Raw genomic sequence first — 18,934 nt, 5'->3', positions numbered from 1 at the left:
GGGGGGGGGGGGGGGGGGGCAGTGAGCCTGAGCCCTGGGTCAACGCGCACACCCCACACTGTGGCCACAGACTCCTGCTGATGCCTTTCTTCTTTCAAAGGGTCCTTTGTTGCTTTGAAGGCCATTTCCACGGAGCAAACATACTCCGAGCGCTGGGCTTCTTGACTGTCATTACCGCGCAGGCCCCTTGCTCTCCGCCTCTGCCAGGAACTCTTTTAACAGCCGCTCTTTTTACAGTGGTTGTGTCAGTTTGGGTTTTCATCTCCGGTATGGAACTGAGGCTTTGGGGGAAAAAAATTAAGTGAGTCCTAAGAGTGCCCCCTCCTCCTGCCGCCTGTGTCCTACCGCCTGTGCCCTTCTGACAGTCTTCAAAGGCATCAAGAAATGAGGGGCCCTGATAAGCTCTAAGATAAATTGCTTTCAGACGATCAGAGATTAAAAGAAAAAAAAATCTGATAGCAAGGACTCAGGGGAGATGACAGTAAACTTCTTCAAAGCCCTGCTGAACGCCTCCATCATCTCTGCTGATGAGGGCACTGGGGGCAGGCGGGGGTGGTAACAGGCCTCCTCTAGGATGCCCGCCAGGCCAGGCCATCTTTCAGAAACAGCCTGTGAGCACGAGTTCCTGTGTGCAGACTCAGGGAGTGATGGGGTGACCTTGAAGGGTCAAGGGCAGAGGAGGACAGTGATGGGAACATCTTGAGAAGGCCTGAGCCCACAGCATAGCCTGGGTGGAAGTCTGTGGCATTGGCTGGACACAAAGCTCAGGACAGTGTCATGAGAGCTGCCCGGACCGCTTGGACACCTGAGCTTGGCAGGCGTCGCTTGGAACCCAGATGTTTTGTGGGACCTGCAGCCAGACTGTTTGATGGTTCAGAGGGACTTTTGTTTTTATTTTATTTTATTTTATTTTATTTTATTTCATTTTATTTTATTTTATTTTATTTATTTTTTAAGATTTTATTTATTTGACAGAGAGACAGCCAGCGAGAGAGGGAACACAAGCAGGGGGAGTGGGAGAGGAAGAAGCAGGCTCCCAGCAGAGGAGCCTGATGCGGGGCTCGATCCCAGAACTCCAGGATCACGCCCTGAGCCGAAGGCAGACGCTTAAGGACTGCGCCACCCTGGCGCCCCTGTTTTTGTTTTTAAATACCAAGCACCGTTCTCCTAAGCGTGCTCCAGGGAACACCCTCTCTGGAGATGTTCTGCAACAGCGGCATCTAATCCACAAAGGAATTTGAAGGGTGCTCACTCAGACCCCCCTCTTGGAGATTCCCAGGGTGCGTTAGCCCACGAGAAGATCTCTTATCTGAGGCCAAGTTGCGTTAATAACAATGCCACAGCCACATTGAGTGCTCACTATCGAGAGGCCGGGGTCCATTCTGAGCACTCTATGTGTGTTCTCTCTCAATAAACTTTATTTTTTTAGAACAGTTTTAGGTTCACTGCAGACTGACCAGTAAGTACAGAGATTTCGCTGTCCCCAAACAGGCACAAGCGACCCACTATTGACATCCCACACCACAGTGGTACCGTTGTTACAGTCCATGAACGGACACTGACACACAGGTAACACCCAGAGCCCGGAGTTTACATCTGGGGTCACTCTTGGTGTTGCGCGTTCTGTGGGTGTGGACAGTGGGTAATGACATGTACCCACCATTATCGCCTCATGCAGAAGAGTGTCACTGCCCTCACATCCTCCTCACTCCCCCTGTTCATCCCTCTCTTCCCTCCACATTCTGGCCACTGTGCATCCTTTCACTGTCTCCATAGTTCTGCTTTTTTCAGGATGTCATAGAGTTGGAATCGTATAGTTTGGAGCCTTTTCACACTGGCTTCTTTCACTTTGTAAGCAGATCCTTGATTCGTTTCTGATTTTAGTGGGAAAACTTCTAGTTTCTCATCATTAAGTATGATGATAACTGGAAGTATTTTATAGATAATCTTTATCAAGTTGAGGAGGTTATCCCCCTTCCTATTTTACTGAGATTGTTTATCGTGAATGGATGTTGGATTTTACCAAATTCTTATGTTTCTGTTGATATGAGCATGTGATTTTTATTTCTTACCCTGCTGGTGTGATAGACTTATTTGATTTACAATGTTGAATCAGCCTTGCCTACTAGGGATAAATCCCATTCGATCGTGGTGTGTCGCTCTTTTCATACGTTGCTGTTTCAATGTGCTAATGTTTTGCTGAGGATTCATCTCTGTTCATGAGCGATATTGGCCTGTGATTTACTTTTCTTGTAATGTTTTTGTCTGTTTTTGATATCGGGGTAATGCTGGCCTTTGTGGAATGAGTTAGGAAGTTCAATTCTTCTGCTTTTGTTTTCTAAAAGAGATTGTAGAGAATTGGTATAATTTCTTCCTTACGTGTTTGGTGGAGTTCACTGGTGAATACATCTGGGATTGGTGCTTTTTGTTTTGGAAGATTATTATTATTTTATTACTATTATTATTTTAAAAGATTTATTTGAGAGAAAGTGCGCACGAGCAAGGGGAGGGGTAGAGGGAGAGGGAGAGAGAATCTCAAGCATACTTCTTGCTGAGTGTGGAGCCTGATGCGGGGCTCAACCCTGAATTCATGACCTGAGCCAAAACCAGGAGTCAACCAACTGAACCACCTGGGCACCCCTTTTTTTGGAACATTATTGATGTCATTTCTTTAATAGAGATAGGACTATTATGATTATTTATTTATTTGTGAGTTTTGGCAGGCTGTGTCTTTTAAAGAATTGGTCTGTTTCCTCTAGGTTGTCAAATTTGTGGGTATAGACTTATTCATGGTATTTCTTTACTATCTTTTTAATGTTCAGGGGATCTGTGGTGTGTCCCCTTTTCCAGTAGTCTGTCCCCTTTTTCATTTCTTGTATTAGTAACTTGTGGCCTCTCTTTTGCCTAGTTAGCCTGGTTAGAGGCTTAATGATATTATCGATCTTTTCAAAGAGATAGCTTTTTTTTTTTCCCTCTGTTGATTTCCTGCATGTATGTATGTATGTATGTATGTATCTTCAAGTTTTTATTTAAATTCTAGTTAACATATACTATAACATTGGTTTCAGGAGTAGAATTTAGTGGTTCATCACTTACATATAATACCCAGTGCTCATCATAAGTGCCCTCCTTAATGCCCATCCCCCATCTAGCTCATCCCCTGCCCACCTTCCTGCAGCAACCCTCAGTTTGTTCTCTGTAGTTTATTGTCTCTCATGGTTTGCCTCCCTCTCTCTTTTCCCCCCCTTCCCCTATGTTCATCTGTTTCTTAAATTTCGCATGAGTGAAATCATGTGGTATTTGTGATTTCCTAATTTTAATTTATTTGGTTTCTGCTCTAATTTTTAATTTTTTTCTTCTGCTTAATCTGAATTTAATTTACTCATCTTTTTCTGCTTTCCTAAGGTGGAAGCTTAGAAGATTGATTTTAGATCTTTCTTCTTTTCTAATATATGTTCAGTGTTATGTAAATTTCCCTCTAAGTACAGCTTTCATTGCTTTTCATAGATTTTGATAACTTGTGTTTTCATTTTTATTTAGTTTAAAATTAAAAAAAATTTTTTCTTGAGATTTCTTCAACTTGTGTTATTAAAAGTATATTGTTTAATTTGTACATATTTAGAGATAGTCCAGCTATCTTTCTGTCCTTGATTACTAGTTTAATCCATTGGGGTCTGTGAGCAGACTCTGTGTGATTTCTTTTCTTTTCAGTTTGTTGAGGGCTGTTTCATGGCCCAGAATGTGGTCTGTTTTGGTGAATGTTCTGTGTGACCTTGAGAAGAATGTGTATTCTGTTTTGGAGTAGTCTGTAGATGTCAATTATTCCCAGTTGATTAATGGTGTTGTTGAATTCAGCTGTGTCCTCACTGATTTTCTGCCTGCTGGATCTGTCCATTTCTGATAGAGGGGCGTTGAAGTCTCCAGCGAAAGCAGTGGGTTCATCTTTTTCTCCTTGCCATTCTACCAGTTTTCCCCTCAGGCTTTTTGACTGTGTTGTTAGGTGCATACATGTTAAGGATTATTATGTCTTGGAGAATTGACCCCTTCAGCATTATGTAAGTGCCCCTTTTTATAACTGATAACTATCCTTGAAGTCTGTTCTGTCTGAAATTAATTAAGCTACTTCCCCTTTCTTTTGATTAGTGTTAGCATGGTATAATTTCCTTCTAATGTGCTTGTGTCTTTAAATTTAAAGTGGGTTTCTTACAGCCAACGTATTGTTGAATCTTGTTTCTTGATCCAGTCTGGCAATCTCTGTCTTTTAATTGGTACATTTAAGATCATTTGATAAAGTGATTATTGATATAGTTGAATTAATATTTATCATATTTGTCAGTGTTTTCTATTTGTTGTCCTTGTTCTCTGTTCCTTTGTGTTCCAATATTTTTCTGTTGTTTGTAGTTTTATTTAATTATTTATTTATTTTAAAAAGATTTTATTTTTCTGAGAGAGGGTGAGAGAGCGAGCATGAGCAGGGGGAGGGGCAGAAGGACAAGCCGACTCCTAGCTGAGCAGGGAGCCCAACATGGGGTTTGACCCCAGAACCCTGGGATCATGACCTGAGCCGAAGACAGACACCTAACTGAGTGAGCCACCCAGGCGCCCCCTCGTTTGTAGTTTTAATTGAGCCTTTTATATGATTTCATGTTCTCTCCTCACTTAGCATACATTCACTTTTACTTTTTTTTTTTTTTTTACTTTTTCTAGTGGTTACTCTAGAACTTCTATACATTTCTATATAATCCAAGTTGATTTTCATATAGCACTGTTCCACATTATGGATAGTGTGAGTACCTTGTAATTAACAAAATAATCCTAATTCCTTCTTTGTACCCCTTGTATCACTGCTGATATTTATTTTACTTTTATATAAACATATGTATCTAGAAAGCATATATTATTGAATACATTGTTGCTGTTATTATTTTGAACAAACTCTGTTGGATCAATTAAGCTTAAGATAAATAAAAGTTTTTAGTTTACCTTACTTCTTCCTTCTCCAATGCTCTAACTTTATGCAGGTCAAGATTCTGACTTTATTTTGTTCTAATATTTCTTGTAAGGCAGTGTAAGTGGTAACAAATACCTTCAATTTTTGTTTGTCTGAGAAAGTCTTTATTTCTTCTTCATTTTTGAAGGATACTTTTGCAGGGCACAGAATTCTAGGTTGGTATTTTTTTTTTTCCTTTCAGCTTTGTAAGTATTTCACTCTCTTCTCTTCTTGCTTGTGTGGTTTCTCAGAAGTTGGGTATAATTCTTATCTTTGTTCCTCTAGGGGTAAGGTGTCCTCCCCGCCTACCCTGGTTTCATTCAGTATTTTTTCTTTAACTTTGGTTTACTGTAGTTCAAACATGATAGGTGTAGTTTATTTGGTATTATTCCTATTTGGTGTTCTCTGAGATTTTTGGATCTGTTTTGGCGTTTGACATCCTGTTAGGGAAATTGTCAGTCATTATTGTTTCAAATATTTCTTCAGTTCCTTCATCTCTTTCTTCTTCTTCTTCTTCTTCTTCTCATATTCCCAGTACATGCATATTACACCTTCTGTCGTCCCACGGTCCTTGGACGTTCTGTTCTGTTTCCATCAGTCTTCTTTCCTGCCTGCTTTTCAGTTTTAGAGGTTTCTTTAGAGATATCCCTAAGCTCAGAAATTCTTTCCTCAGCTCTGTCCATTCTCTTCCTACTCCCATCAGAGGCATTCTTCACTTCTGTTGAAGCGGTTTTGATCTCTGGCATTTCTTTGTTGTTTTTTTCTGAGAATGTTCATCTTTCTGCTTACATTGTGGGCAGCGTCTCTTGCCTGCTCTCTGCGTCCTCCAGTAGAGCCCTGAGCACGCGCATCAGAGCTGTTTTAAATAGTCTGATAATCCCAGCCTCCTTGCCGTATCTGAGTCTGGTTCTGATGCCTGCTCTGCCTCTTCAGACTGTGTTTTTTGCCTTTTAGTGTGTCTTACAATTTTTTTCTTCCTTCAGGACAGGATGTACTGGGTAGAAGGAACTGCAATAGGCCTTTATTAATGTATTGATAAGATGTGGGGGAGGGGTATCCTTCTGTAATCCTGTGATAAGGTCTCAGTCTCTCCGTTAGCCTCTGCTGTTGGACATGAACTTCACCAGTGTTCCTCGGTTTTTTCCCAACTCCCTTGGGTGGGAAAGGATGGCTAAAGTGGTCTGAGTTTGGGTATATCCTTTTTCACATGTGGAAGGATGTAGGAGGAGGTTGAAGGTGAGTATTTCCCTTCCCCCAGGTAGCTATTCTCTGGTATTACCCCCCAGGTTAGGCTCTGGTTAATTGGTTTCCCGTGGGGGCAGGCCTTGTTGAGAGCAAGAGAATGCTGTGGTGTATTTCAAAATGGTTCCTTTTCCCCTCTCCTTGCCGGAAGCGGAAGCATGGGTTCACCCAGAGTACAAGGTGGAGCTCCTGGAGGCAAAACGTACAAAGGTGGGTGGCCCTGGAACTTTTAACTCTCTTAGTTGTCCCCAGCGAGCTTCTGGCATCTCGTCAGTTCCAGTCCGAGTTTCCCTGCTCTGGTCCTGGTTCGCAGGGAGTTTTCTGCCTGTGGGTTTTTGCTCCAAGAAGTCATGATTCTCTGCATTGTCTCCAGCTTGGGGGGCAGTGGTTTGCCCTATGACCTCATGTCTCTTACAGATTAAGAAGAGATGTTGTTTTTTTCAGTTTGTCCAACATTTCATGTGTTGTTAGGATGGAGTGGAGACTTCCAAGCTTCTTACGTGCTGGACTGGCAAATGGAAGTCCACTTTATGTGTTTTTAATGTCCTTTTTCCTCCTAGCAAGGAGGCTGTTTTTATTGCCATTTTACAAATGAAGAAACCAGGGCATTGACAGGTGAAGTCACTTGCCCAAAGTTCCCCACCGAGTAAGTGGTGAAACCAGGATTTGAACCTAGGGATTTGGAGCCCTCAGTCTGTACTCCTGGTCACTGTCTTATAGGAGCAGGAACTTTGGAGTACAGAGGTCTGGTTTGGACACCGTCCTCTGCTCTTGGCGGTGGGGGGTGGTGTGTGACCTTGGGCAGCTTCTCAGATGCCTCATAGCGTGTGTGGTACGTAGAGCTCAGCACTCTGCATGAGTAAGTTCTTAAGAAATGGTTGCTATTGTTGCTATTATTATTTATTGGTGTGAGGATGTGAGTAGACTGCATTTTGGGGTGACTTACTCATTTATCGTGACATGGGGAGCACTTGGTGCAATGCTGAGCTCCTCATAGGTGCCCAGGAAATGGTGGGAATTCGTTCTCCTGTAAATCCAAGTGAACATGGGCTGTGAACATCCTCCGGAACACACATGGCTCGAAACCCTTCCTTGCAGCCTCGGCTCCTGCATTTCTTGTGGGCTCGTGCAGTTTGTTCACACAGGTCACAGTTCGCAGCTCGTTGTGGGTTTGCAGGTATTTCTGTGCCTGGTGAGCTTGCACTGATGCTGCCGCACTTGGCTGTCTTCCCTGTCGGGGATGCTGTGGGGGGGGCAGGAGCAAACACCCACGCAGAGCACTGCTCTGTCTGCCTGCCCCTCCCACCTGTCTGACGCACCTGTACACAGGTGGAGTCCGGCTGTGGCCCTTTCCCTACGTCTGCTCACCCCCTGTATTAGCCCCTAGGGCCCCCGACCCACTGAGTGGCATAAACAATGATGTTTATTGTCTCCCAGTTCTGGAGGCCAGGATCCCACGATCAAGGTGTTTGCATGGTTTTGGCTGTGAGGGAGAGGCTGTTCTTCGCCTCTCTCCTAGCTTTTGGTGTTTTGCCAGCAATCTCTGTTGTTCCTTGGCTTGCAGACTCGTCACCTGGATTTCCGCCTCCTTCTCCGCATGGCATCCCCCTTTGTGCATGTCTGTGTCCAAATTTCCTTTTTTATCAGGACGCCAGTCATGTAGGAATTGCCCCCCCCCCTCCAACAATGACTTCAGCTGAACTATTGCATCTGCAATGACCTTGTTTCCAAATAAGGTCTCATTCCAAAGTACTGGGGGTTAGGACTTCAATTTGAATTTTGCGGGGGGACATTGGTTAACCCATAACACCTGGGGGGAATTAGCAGGTGCAGTAGACTTACAGTGAGCTGAAGGAAAAGATGAGCAAAAGCTGTAGCTGGATCATTGACAAAAGCCTCTCCCGTAGTGAGAATGTAGCTGGCGGTTAGCTGGGTCAAGGAAGCGAGGAGCAGTGTGGGAGGACCCCTTACCTGCGGCCTCAGTGGCACGCGGGTCTTGGGAGTCGTAGGAGCAGCCTGGGGTGGGCATTTCGGGTTCAGATGCCGGCTCTTCCCCTCAGACTTGGGGCTCATCACCCTTGGCCTCGTGTCTTAATCTGTAACACGAGCATCATAATGCCTATCAATTAAAAGTGGTTGTGAGTCTCAGTAAAATAACTTCTATGAACCCCCCTCCCCCCCACCACGCAGAGAGCACTGGAGGACATAATACGTGTTGGGTCGTGGAGCAGCGCTGGTCCGCGCAGTAGACCTCGAGGCCGAGCCCTGCCCTCTGCTGGCCTGGCCACCTCCAGCAGACCGTCATCTGTAAGCCCCGTCCCCCCCTTCTGAAATGGAGCTGGGACCATTCCCTGGCGCTCCTGAGCTCCCCGCTGTGGGGGGCCAGGTGCAGGCGGCATGTCACGTGTTTGCAGAGGTGCACTGTGGTCTAGCGGTGGTGGCGGCAGCCGTGGCGGTGGCGGCAGTGGTGGTGGCGGTGGTGGTTTTTCCATGGAGCCCAGGTTTGAATGAGACACCCCATTGATTATGCTCTCTTTCTGTTAAGGACAAAAGGAGTTACTCTTGTCCAGTGTGTGAAAAGTCTTTTTCAGAAGACCGATTGATAAAGTCGCATATCAAGACCAACCATCCTGGTAAGGTTATGCATCTTGGAGAGGAGATTAATTTTCAAGTGCTTATGTTTAAAACATAGCATTATATATCAATTACACGAAATGGGAATAAAGGGGGGTGAAAGTATGAATGGATTCGAGGGAAACGATTACCTTTATTTAACGTGGGGAGTTGTTTTGATTCCTTCATGTTATCCTTTTATCTGGTCTGATACGTCTCCCCACACTCCCATCTCCTCCGTTTTAATGTTCACTTGGAATGCCTTTGGGTGGGTCACCTACAAACAGGTCTGACCTAGACGCCACTCCCCGGGGGCCCGTGAAAAGTTTGTTGCCCACAAACTATGGTGGTCTATGAGGGGTGCGCGCTCCCAGGCTGAGGAGCCTTGCTGAGTTGGAGTGACCGTCACCTCGGTCTCCCCACACTGGTCTCTGGCCACTGACAGGTGTGAAGCACGAGCCACCTGGGCATTCATGCCTGTCACACCTCCGTTTCCACCACCTGGGACACATTTCCCCCACTCTGCTAATTCCTGTTTATTCTCTACGTTCTTCCTTGGAGTCCCATCCTTGGGGTGGATTTGGGGGCTCCCCGCCTGGGGGAGGGCCCCGCCCCGTCCATACCCCGTTCTCGGTGCACTGACTCCTTGTGTTCAGGTCATTGGCAATTTTCTGCCCTTCCCCCCACCCTATTAGAGCCTTGGGGAAGGGCTACCACTGTTAAGGCTGATCCCAGATCCCCGGTGTCACATTGGGCAGGCCCGAGAGCACAGACGTGGGAGCTGTGTGTGGTATAAATGAGGAACAGGTAAGCCGGGTGCGCTTTTCCCTGCGTCCACGTCCCCTTTGTATCTGCTTTATTTTGTATCTGCTCCTGTGCTAGGGGACTGACTCGCTGATTATAAATGATACTGGAGAAAAGTAAAGAAATGACAGAGTTCACCGACATTCATGTTCTATGTGGGAACAGACGGAGCTTTAAGACCTTTGTGTGGGAACACGTGGGTTATGGGATTCTCTGATGGCCTCGTTCTCTTGTCAGCCTGTGTCCGGTGTGAGCCGAGGGTGCTCATTTAAACTGGCCAGCCTTTCTCGTGAACATAGGTGAGGTGTTCTTTGTCTTTGGTCTAAACTTCAAATACATACAAAACACGGGGTAGTATGAGGCACCCCCACGGATAGGCAACAGCTCACCTGCCACACTCGAGTGCATTTCGTCAGACTGGTTTCATGGATCGAACTCCAGACTTTCGTTCTAGAATATCTTAAAGTAGGTCCCGCGCATACGTAATTTCCCTGTAAAAGTAGTTCGGGATGCTAATCAGGGTGTTTTTGGAACATAACACTAGGTCACCATTAAAACAGAATTAATGGTGACTCTTTATTACCGCCTGGTGTTAGTTCATTTAAAATTTCCTCAGTTGGCGTAAGATTGTTTGAATCAAGACCCAGGTATTTTGCTTTTAGTCGTTATGTCACTTGAGTTTCTTATATTCTGTGGTTCACCGCACCCCACTTTTGTTCCCTTGACGTCAGTTTGTTGGAGGGACCGGGTCGTTTTTCCTGTAGATGATTTCATGTCCTGCATTTGTCTGATGCTGCCTCATGGTCTTGTTTCTCCATCCTTTGGATTTTATGCTCACGGATATTTAGATCTGAGACTTGATTAGATTCTGGTTCAATTTTTAGGCAACAATCCTACTGTGTGACTCGGGGGGCACATCTCGATTGGCCAGCTGAGCGCTGCTGGAACCGGCCAAGGCACTGGGGCGCGGTCACGAGGCTCACATACGTCTCGTGGGGGCCGCTCCTCTTTGGCTGCTGCTGATCCCCCTGCTTTTCTCCTAGAGGTGTCCATGAGCACGATTTCTGAGGTTCTCGGGAGGAGGGTTCAGCTGAAAGGTCTGATTGGGAAGCGAGCCATGAAGTGCCCGTACTGCGATTTCTACTTCATGAAGAACGGCTCGGACCTTCAGCGGCATATCTGGGCCCACGAAGGTGAGTACTCCTCTTTCGGGGTGGAGCCCCCTTTTGGTCTCCATGCTTCCTGTGGGCGTACTTTAGGGGGCAGCCGTCTCGTCACGTGCCCGGCGGTTAGACGTCCTTCAGCCAGCTGGGCTCAGCGATTTCTGTTGCTGCCCGTCGGTTGCAGTCGCGGTGAGCAGAGGTGTGCGGTTCTTCCGCACTTCCGTGGGAACTGTAGTGAAAAAGATCTCCATGACGTCTGCGCTAGGCAGCGAGCTTCAGGACAGTGCCATCTCCGTCGCGGCCGTCACTGGCGCCTGCCGCGGGGCGCTGGTGTGGTAGGTGTGAGCAGGTGTTGGGTTACAAATGAATGATGGCGAAGAGGACAGCAGAGAGGCCTCTGGTCCGGCATTGTGGAGGAAGAATCCAGAAGGCAGGAGAGTTGCTTGGAGATGAGGGAGCGGAAGGAGGAAGATAGGCTGTGCTTTAGGGGTGCTTGCCTGTGAAGGGAGGTGCGGGGAACAGGCTCTGGGACTTTGGACAGTTGGCGGTCAGGAGGTCATTGGAGACAGCGGGCCACCAACTTGGCTTTCCGCTGTAAGGACGTGGCGCTCCTGGGGATGAGGCTCAGAGCCAGGGCCCGGGGTGAGGCGGGGGGACCCTTCCGGACATTTGCAGAGGAGCTGGAGTGCCACAGACAGAGGGCTCGTGGAGAGGACGAAGGACAAAGTGTTTTCTACGGGGAGGATAGAGACATCTGTCCTCAGGCCTTGGGGGAAGCACTGTCAGGATGGTAGAGGCGAACAGTTCAGTGAACGGTGGAGTAGGGACCCAGACAAAGCAGAAGGAGCAGAGCTCAGAGCTAAGGTTGGGAGGCTCTGTTTGTTTACCAGGATGCAAGCACCTGCCCTCTGTGCCCCGGGCACATCCCGCAGCCCCGGTGAAGCCTCGATTTCCTTAACTGCAGAGTCTTTGGTCTTGTAGACAAGGGCTGAAATTGCTGGGCACACAGGGTGTCAGGTCCTCCCTGCGCTCAGTGTTGGGCACAACGTCCTTCTCCCCACGCACGTTGCACCGGGTGTCATGGCCTTTTTCTTTACATCTCCCTCTGGACAGTGGCTACAGGAGCCGTGCCTTCTCAGCTTCAGAGCCCCCTCAGTGTGTTCTCCAGAGTAGGTCCTCCGTAGGTGTTTGTCGAGTGGAGGGGGAGTAGCCAGGATGCCCCACAGTCCAAGCCTTTAGCCCAACAACAGCTCACGTCCTAAGGCTCTGCTCAGTTTATGAAAATGTGCTTACCCTTCTGATCCTGGGGACCCGATCCCATTGATTTCTACACATGTCCTTGTTTAATTTCGGCCAGCTTATCTCAGTTCAGTTGCATGTAATGAATGTGTGCTGCAGAAACTGCTCGAGGGTCTGTGCCCTCGAGTTCCTGGACTGTGAGGAGAGGCAGGTGCGGACGACTCGCAATGCGCTGTAGCAGTATGGCTAGCCGGGAGTTGCAGGACGCGGGGACACTGAGAGGGCAGCAAGGGCTTGGCTTGGGCAAACCAGACAAAGTGGCATGGGGGAGGCCCTGGCAGATCCAGGAGGCTAGGGCATGGCCATCGGGAGGAACAGCACGGATGAGAGCTTGGCAAGGCCCGTGTGGGGCGAGTCTGGGGACAGGCAGGTGCACTGCTTTGTTCGACATGGATATGCACATCTATCCTTCGGATGCACGCACGTGTGCACACGCATATAAGTAGATGTGTGTCTGTGTGATTTTATTTATATATGTATATTCCCCCCCGCTCCTCTGGTAGGTGTGAAACCCTTCAAATGTTCTTTGTGTGAATATGCAACTCGTAGCAAGAGTAACCTCAAGGCTCACATGAATCGTCATAGCACTGAGAAAACCCACCTATGTGACATGTGTGGCAAGAAATTCAAATCAAAAGGGACGTTGAAAAGTCACAAGCTCCTTCACACTGCTGACGGTAAGTAAAGACTCCATAGCATAGTGAGTTTTTTCCCCCAGGGAGGTTTGAAGCTGACGTTCCAAGTCCGGCAGAAACCGTGGATGTGTCTGCAGGCAAGAAAGAGCTGGGTCTTTTAGAATTTCGATTCTGAAAGAGAGCAGAAAGAACTCCCCTGCTTCCTCATTTGCCCTGTGCTCAGGACTGGAGCCCTGCCTGACCTCCCCCAGTGCTGGGCGTGTGTGCATGGGTGGGTGGGTGTGGAGGGGACACTGCTTCAGGGAATAAGGCACCCTCAGGAGGCCTTGATCTGAAAGTTCAATCCTCCTCAGCCCTCCATCCCCACCTAAACCTGAAGACCTTGAGGGGCAGCCATGATCACACCTGACCTGATGTTTCCAAGTGGATGCGTATCATCGAAACTACCTCAGGGTTTTACATTCAGTCCAGAACGGGGCTCAGTTTAAAATACAAACAGTCTTGGGCAAATTTGACCTTGATGAAGTACATTTAAGTGGATATCTAATTTCATTCATTCTTAAGAACGATTGATTGAGTTCATACTATGTCCCACCCGTGCCTGGGGAATAGGGTCAATAAGGAACAGTTTCTGCCACCAAGGAGTTTATAGCCCAGTGGGGAGGAAGGGAAGCATGCAGGCTGTGCTAAAGGTGAGTGCTGTGATGGAAGGGGGCTCAGCAGCCCTGGGGAGAAGGGTGCGAGTTGCTGTGGGCAGGAGAGGTGGCGGGCAGTAGTCACAGTGGCCAAGAAAGTCTCCCTGAGAGGGGCAGGATGGAGGGAAGGAAAGCAGAATTGTTTTAGGAAGACGGGCAGCTGGGTATCCAAGATCTATAAAGAACTTATCAAACTCAACACCCAAAAAACAAATAATCCAGTCAAGAAATGGTGAGCAGAAGACATGAACAGACACTTCTCCAAAGAAGACCTACAAATGGCCAACAGACACATGAAAAAAGGCTCCACATCATTAGTCATCAGGGAAATACAAATCAAAGCCACAGTGAGATTCCACCTTACACCAGTTAGAATGGCTAAAATTAATAAGACAGGAAACAACAGATGTTGGTGAGGATGTGGAGAAGGGGGAACTCTCTTACACTGTTGGTGGGAATGCAAGCTAGTACAGCCACTCTGGAAAACAGTATGGAGGTTCCTCAAAAAGTTAAAAATAGAACTACCCTATGACCCAGCAATTGCACCACTAGGTATTTACCCCAAAGATACAGACGTAGTGAAAAGAAGGGGCACCTGCATCCCAATGTTCATAGCAACAATGTCCACAATAGCCAAGCTGTGGAAGGAGCTGAGATGTCCTTCAGCAGATGAATGGCTAGAGAAGATGTGGTCCATATATACAATGGAATATTATTCAGCCATCAGAAGGGATGAATACCTATCATTTACATTGACATGGATGGAACTGGATGGTATTATGCTAAGTGAAATAAGTCAGAGAAAGACAGTTATCATATGGTTTCTCTCATATGTGGAATATAAGAAATAGCGCAGAGGATCATAGGGGAAGGGAGGAAAAACTGAATGGGAAGAAATCAGAGAGGGAGCCAAACTCTGAGAGACTCTTGACTACGGAAACAAACTGAGGTTGTGGAAAGGGAGGCGGGTGGGAGGATGGGGTAACTGGGTGATGGGCATTAAGGAGGGCATGTGATGTCATGAGCTCTGGGTACTATATGCAAGTAGGGAATCATTGAACACTATACCAAAAACTAATGATGTGTACTATATGTTGGCTAATTCAATTTAAGTTAAAAAAAAAAATGACAGGCAGCTAAACCATAAAAGACTTTTAGCATTTTTAATTTTCCTTTAAAAACCCCAGCTGTGGGAAGTTCTTGTCAGTATTCTATGTAATGAGATTAATAAACCATATTTATAAATATATTGCTATTTTAGCACAATTATATATGAAAATTGGAGTTCACTGTAAAAATCAGCATGATTTCAACAATTATTTTTAATTTTAGAACTTAGAGGATGATACAGCCATTAGATCATACCTTTATCTGAAGACCGTTCTAGGGAATTCATCCTGTTGTGCGTGTACCTGGGTGAGCTTGCGGGACTTACGGAGAGGCCGCATGCTTATTAGCTGGGTTTCGCTAGAACTAAAGATCCAGGGCTTGCCTAAGGCCGAACCAAGGCCAGAGCCATAATTATTCAGACCGAAGCAGTGTGCTGTAAATAAGAAAATCCATAAGCGAAATAATTAAAAATGCAGTGACAGTAAAGCAGTCTTACCCTGAGTAATGAAAGCATTAAATCATGTAATTATTCATGAATTCCATACCTCCACAAACAGTAAGCCTTACTGATATTTCTTGACTTAGAAGCACGTGATACACTGGTATCCTGAATAATACAGTGCCATGAATGACAAGCAGCTGTCATTGGCACCGGGCGGTCTGGGATGTCTGCTGGGCTATGGTGGCAGGGTCTCAGGGGCACTCTCGGGGCCAGCAGGGGCGCTGTGGCCTCATGGCTGGCCCAGAGGTCTGGGTCCTGGCCTGAAACGATTCGAGGAGATGGGGTGTGTGTCTAATCAGGGGCCCTGGACCGACTGCTGTCGGATGTGGAGGGGAGGGCCGGGGCGGGCAGCAGTGTTGGGACAGGCACCGCGGTGGGCAGTGACACGCACAGCCCGTCTCACCTGTCACTTCCCTGAGCCCTTCAGCGGGGAAGGGAATTCGGATGTGCAACGATGGTGTGTCCTCAAGCGTAAGGTAAGACAACCTTCCCGAAGAGGATAGGCCTTGCAGGCATTATGAAATATTTTGTAACAAAACAGGAAATTTGGATTGTTTCTCTTCATTTTTTTTTTTTCCTGACATTTTTGGGAGTTTGAAGTATTTGTCAAGTCATGTCTTGTTTTCAGACGCTCACCAGCCTAGGAAGAAAGGCATCATGTGTTAGGTGCGGTGAGAACAGCACCAGAATAGGGGGGCGGGGCTGCTGCCTCGGTGCTCCCACTCTCTGTCCCACGTGGGGCGGGATAAGGACATAGACCTTGACACCTCCTGGGTCTCTGTCAGCCCCATGCTCTGTGATGAGGGGCAGTGTAGCTTCACCCGGTGGTCCCTTCTTCCCCAGGACTTCCTGTGGTCTCATGTTTTCTTGAACACCAGCTAGATTCGTGGCGTGCCCGATGGCAGGCCAGGTGTCCAGCTCCAGGGATGGTCTGCTCTGCAGCTGTAATCAAGCTATCCCTCCTTTTTCTTTTCAGTTTTGAAAAAGCTTAAAAGAAAAGCTTAGTTCCATCTCCTACCCACTTTTTGGTAGCACTCACATTGTATTTTGATGATTCCAAAGCCTTTTTTATCTCAGTGGTTTGTCATATTGTGCAGATATTTCGCTCTAACTTAACATTTGCCTTTACGTTTTACTTACCACCTCGTTTTATATACAGAAGTTAAATAACCTTGCCTATGTAAACTTACCAGTCTTATCCTTTATTATTACTTTTTTTTCTTCATGATTTCTCTGTTTTGAAAGAAACCTCCCTCGTCTTAGGGGAAACTTTTTTTTTTTTAGAGATTTTATTTATTTATTTGACAGAGATAGAGACAGCCAGCGAGAGAGAGAACACAAGCAGGGGGAGTGGGAGAGGAAGAAGCAGGCTCATAGCGGAGGAGCCTGATGTGGGGCTCGATCCCATAACGCCGGGATCACGCCCTGAGCTGAAGGCAGATGCTTAACCGCTGTGCCACCCAGGCGCCCCCTAGGGGAAACTTCTTTTGTATTTTTTTCAAGTTTTACTTTTGTGGTTTATAACATTTATTAAAATTAATATTCTTGAAATTTATTTTGGTATGTGGTGTGTGGTAGGGATCTTTTAATTTTTTTAAAAATAATGTTCAGTTGACTCAACATATTTATAGAGAAATCAGTCCTTTTCATTTTATTTTGGAATGCCAGTCTCTCAAGATGCTGGACGTGTTCTGAGATTTTGGTCTGTTCAGCAGTATCTGTTCTTGTACATTGTTTTATTAGGTGCTGTTTTTGTAAGTAATTTGTTGATGCACACATGTTATTCCTTTTTATTTTTATTTTTTAGGGACATCTTTTAGTTTTTCTCATTTAGTTATTATTCCTTTGGATAAACTTTGAAACTGTTTGGTCAAGTCAAGGAAAGTATCTCTCCATCCACCAAAGGAGGACACCATCTCCCACCCTAGGGGTGCCCTTGTGAGCTGTACGACATCACACGTGCCTTGCGTTCCTCAGGGAAGAGTGCTGGTACGAGGGGCTTGGTTGCCTTGATGAGACCGTCAGCCTGTAGCCATAGAATTAGCCCTATTTGGAAGCAAACATTGCTTTACCACCTGCCTGGAATGGCTTGGTTTTTAGTGGCTCTGTTGTATCGGTAATGATTCTACAGCTTGTCCCACAGAGAAGCTGTGTGGGGTAGGCAGCTACGGAGGCCTGATAATGAGTCTTGCTTGCCGCTGCCTCGTAGGGTGGCCTTGGTCAGGTCACTTTTCTGAACCTCAGTTTCCTTATCAATAAAATGGGGATCAGTATGGCCCTGTGTCTGATGGGCTTGAGGAGCAAATGATAGAAGGTGCCCCTTGCCCACCTGGGATCCACCTGCCCTTCTGGCTGCTGCTTCTTGGTCTCCTTTTCTGGGGCCGTCTTAGCTGTGACCTTCCGCTCTCGGAAGTCCGCACACTTCTGCGCTTGCTCCCTGGGGCATCTCCCCGGTCTCCCCGTGCTTCCACACAAGTTACGTGGAAGTTCCGTCACCAGCCCCAGGCTCCACCAGCCCCGCTCAGCGTCTGCACCTGCGTGTCAGCACCTCAGACTTAGCCTGGGCAGCCCTTGGCTCCTCCTCTGTCCAAGGCCTGCGTCTCCTGCGGGCCAGGGGTCACCAAACTTGGGGAAAATGTAGTAAATATTTGAGATTTTGAGTGCCACGTAGGGTTCTTGCTGTATCTTCTTCTTTTTGATTTGTTTTGTTTTCTTCCCATAAACCTTGAAAAATGTAAAAGCTATTCTGAACTCCCAGCTGTAGAGAAACAGGCTGGATTTGACCCTGGGGGGGCCACAGTTGGCTGACCTGTCCCGTCCCTGTGTCTCCTTGGCGGTCGCTTGGGTCAGAAACCTCAGGTCATTCTTGACTGTCTCGTTCACACCCTTCCCATGGCCCGTTAGCACCTTCTGTGTGTTCTCCCTTAGTTTTCCCTTCCCAGCACCCTTGTAGGGTGTCATTTGGCCACGTCGCTGTCACCTCGTGCCTCCTTTCTTGCTGTAGCCACCTGATGCGCTCCCTGCTTCTGGCCTCACCCCCACAGTCAGCTCCCAGACAGCGGCTGAGTGAGAGCCTCCCTCTCACCCCTCTGTCTTCACCCTCCTCAGCTCTGCTCTCCCTTGACTGTCTCCTTTCTGGACGCATCCATCTCCTTCCTGTTCTCATGCGTGCCGGGTCCATGCCCTTCTCTGTTTCTCCTTAGACTTCTCTGTCCCTGATGTGCATTATAATTTCCTTGTTCATGACTTTCCGAGTCTTGCACTCGACTGTAAGCTCCTCAAGCAGGGACCTTTGACCTGCTACATTTGCTTTGTTTTGTATCCCTGGCACCTAAAACAATGCCTGGATTATAGTAGGTGCTCAATAAATGTTCGTTGGTTGAATGAGTGAAAAAAATGTGAAGTGCTTTGCAGACAGTGGTTGGGATGTAGAAGCACTTGAAAAGTGCCAATTATTTCCCCATCTCGTCTCTTAGTTGTATTACATCAAGTGCTTGTGAATTGGATGTTTTAAAATATGGTAGAGGAACTTACTATTAAATGAATCTTCTTGCTCTCAATTAAGTAAAAAGGAACTGAGTAATTACCCTCTCCTTTTACCTGCTTTCAAATCCATTTTTTCACATTTATGGGCTCCTTGAAAGTGCTATGTCCCTATTTATTCATTCTTGTTTCCCAGAGGAGCTCGTTACTGTGCCTTAGAAGGGAGAGGTCGAGATGGGCACAGGTTTCAGTTCAAAAGGTTTGCCAGTCAGTATGTACAAGGAGACAATGATCTGTAAAGGGGCTGATTAGACGCTTTGCATGTATGCCAACAGTATGAAAGTATTTCATGCAAAAATCATGCTGTAGCGCATTTTTCCCTTTTGGACTTTAAAGAG

The 18,934-nt window shown here is 46.8% G+C and overlaps 1 protein-coding gene across 2 annotated transcripts in view; it reads left to right on the top strand.

The window, feature by feature from the left end:
* ZFAT (zinc finger and AT-hook domain containing) overlaps nt 1-18,934 on the top strand; it is a 206,638-nt gene that overhangs the window by 102,905 nt on the left and 84,799 nt on the right. Inside the window, exons 8-11 of one of the 2 annotated variants that reach the window (XM_040626167.1) lie at nt 8,423-8,539; nt 8,778-8,865; nt 10,693-10,842; nt 12,615-12,788. In XM_040626167.1, the coding sequence (XP_040482101.1) occupies nt 8,423-8,539; nt 8,778-8,865; nt 10,693-10,842; nt 12,615-12,788 (529 nt within the window). The remainder of the gene's footprint in view (nt 1-8,422; nt 8,540-8,777; nt 8,866-10,692; nt 10,843-12,614; nt 12,789-18,934) is intronic. The other variant, XM_040626166.1, reaches the window with a different exon arrangement.

The sequence above is a fragment of the Ursus maritimus genome, unplaced genomic scaffold (assembly GCF_017311325.1).
Source record: "Ursus maritimus isolate PB19 unplaced genomic scaffold, ASM1731132v1 scaffold_9, whole genome shotgun sequence".
Taxonomy (NCBI): domain Eukaryota; kingdom Metazoa; phylum Chordata; class Mammalia; order Carnivora; family Ursidae; genus Ursus; species Ursus maritimus.
Note: the sequence above shows the minus strand (reverse complement) of the source record. Positions and strands in the feature narration are given on the sequence as shown.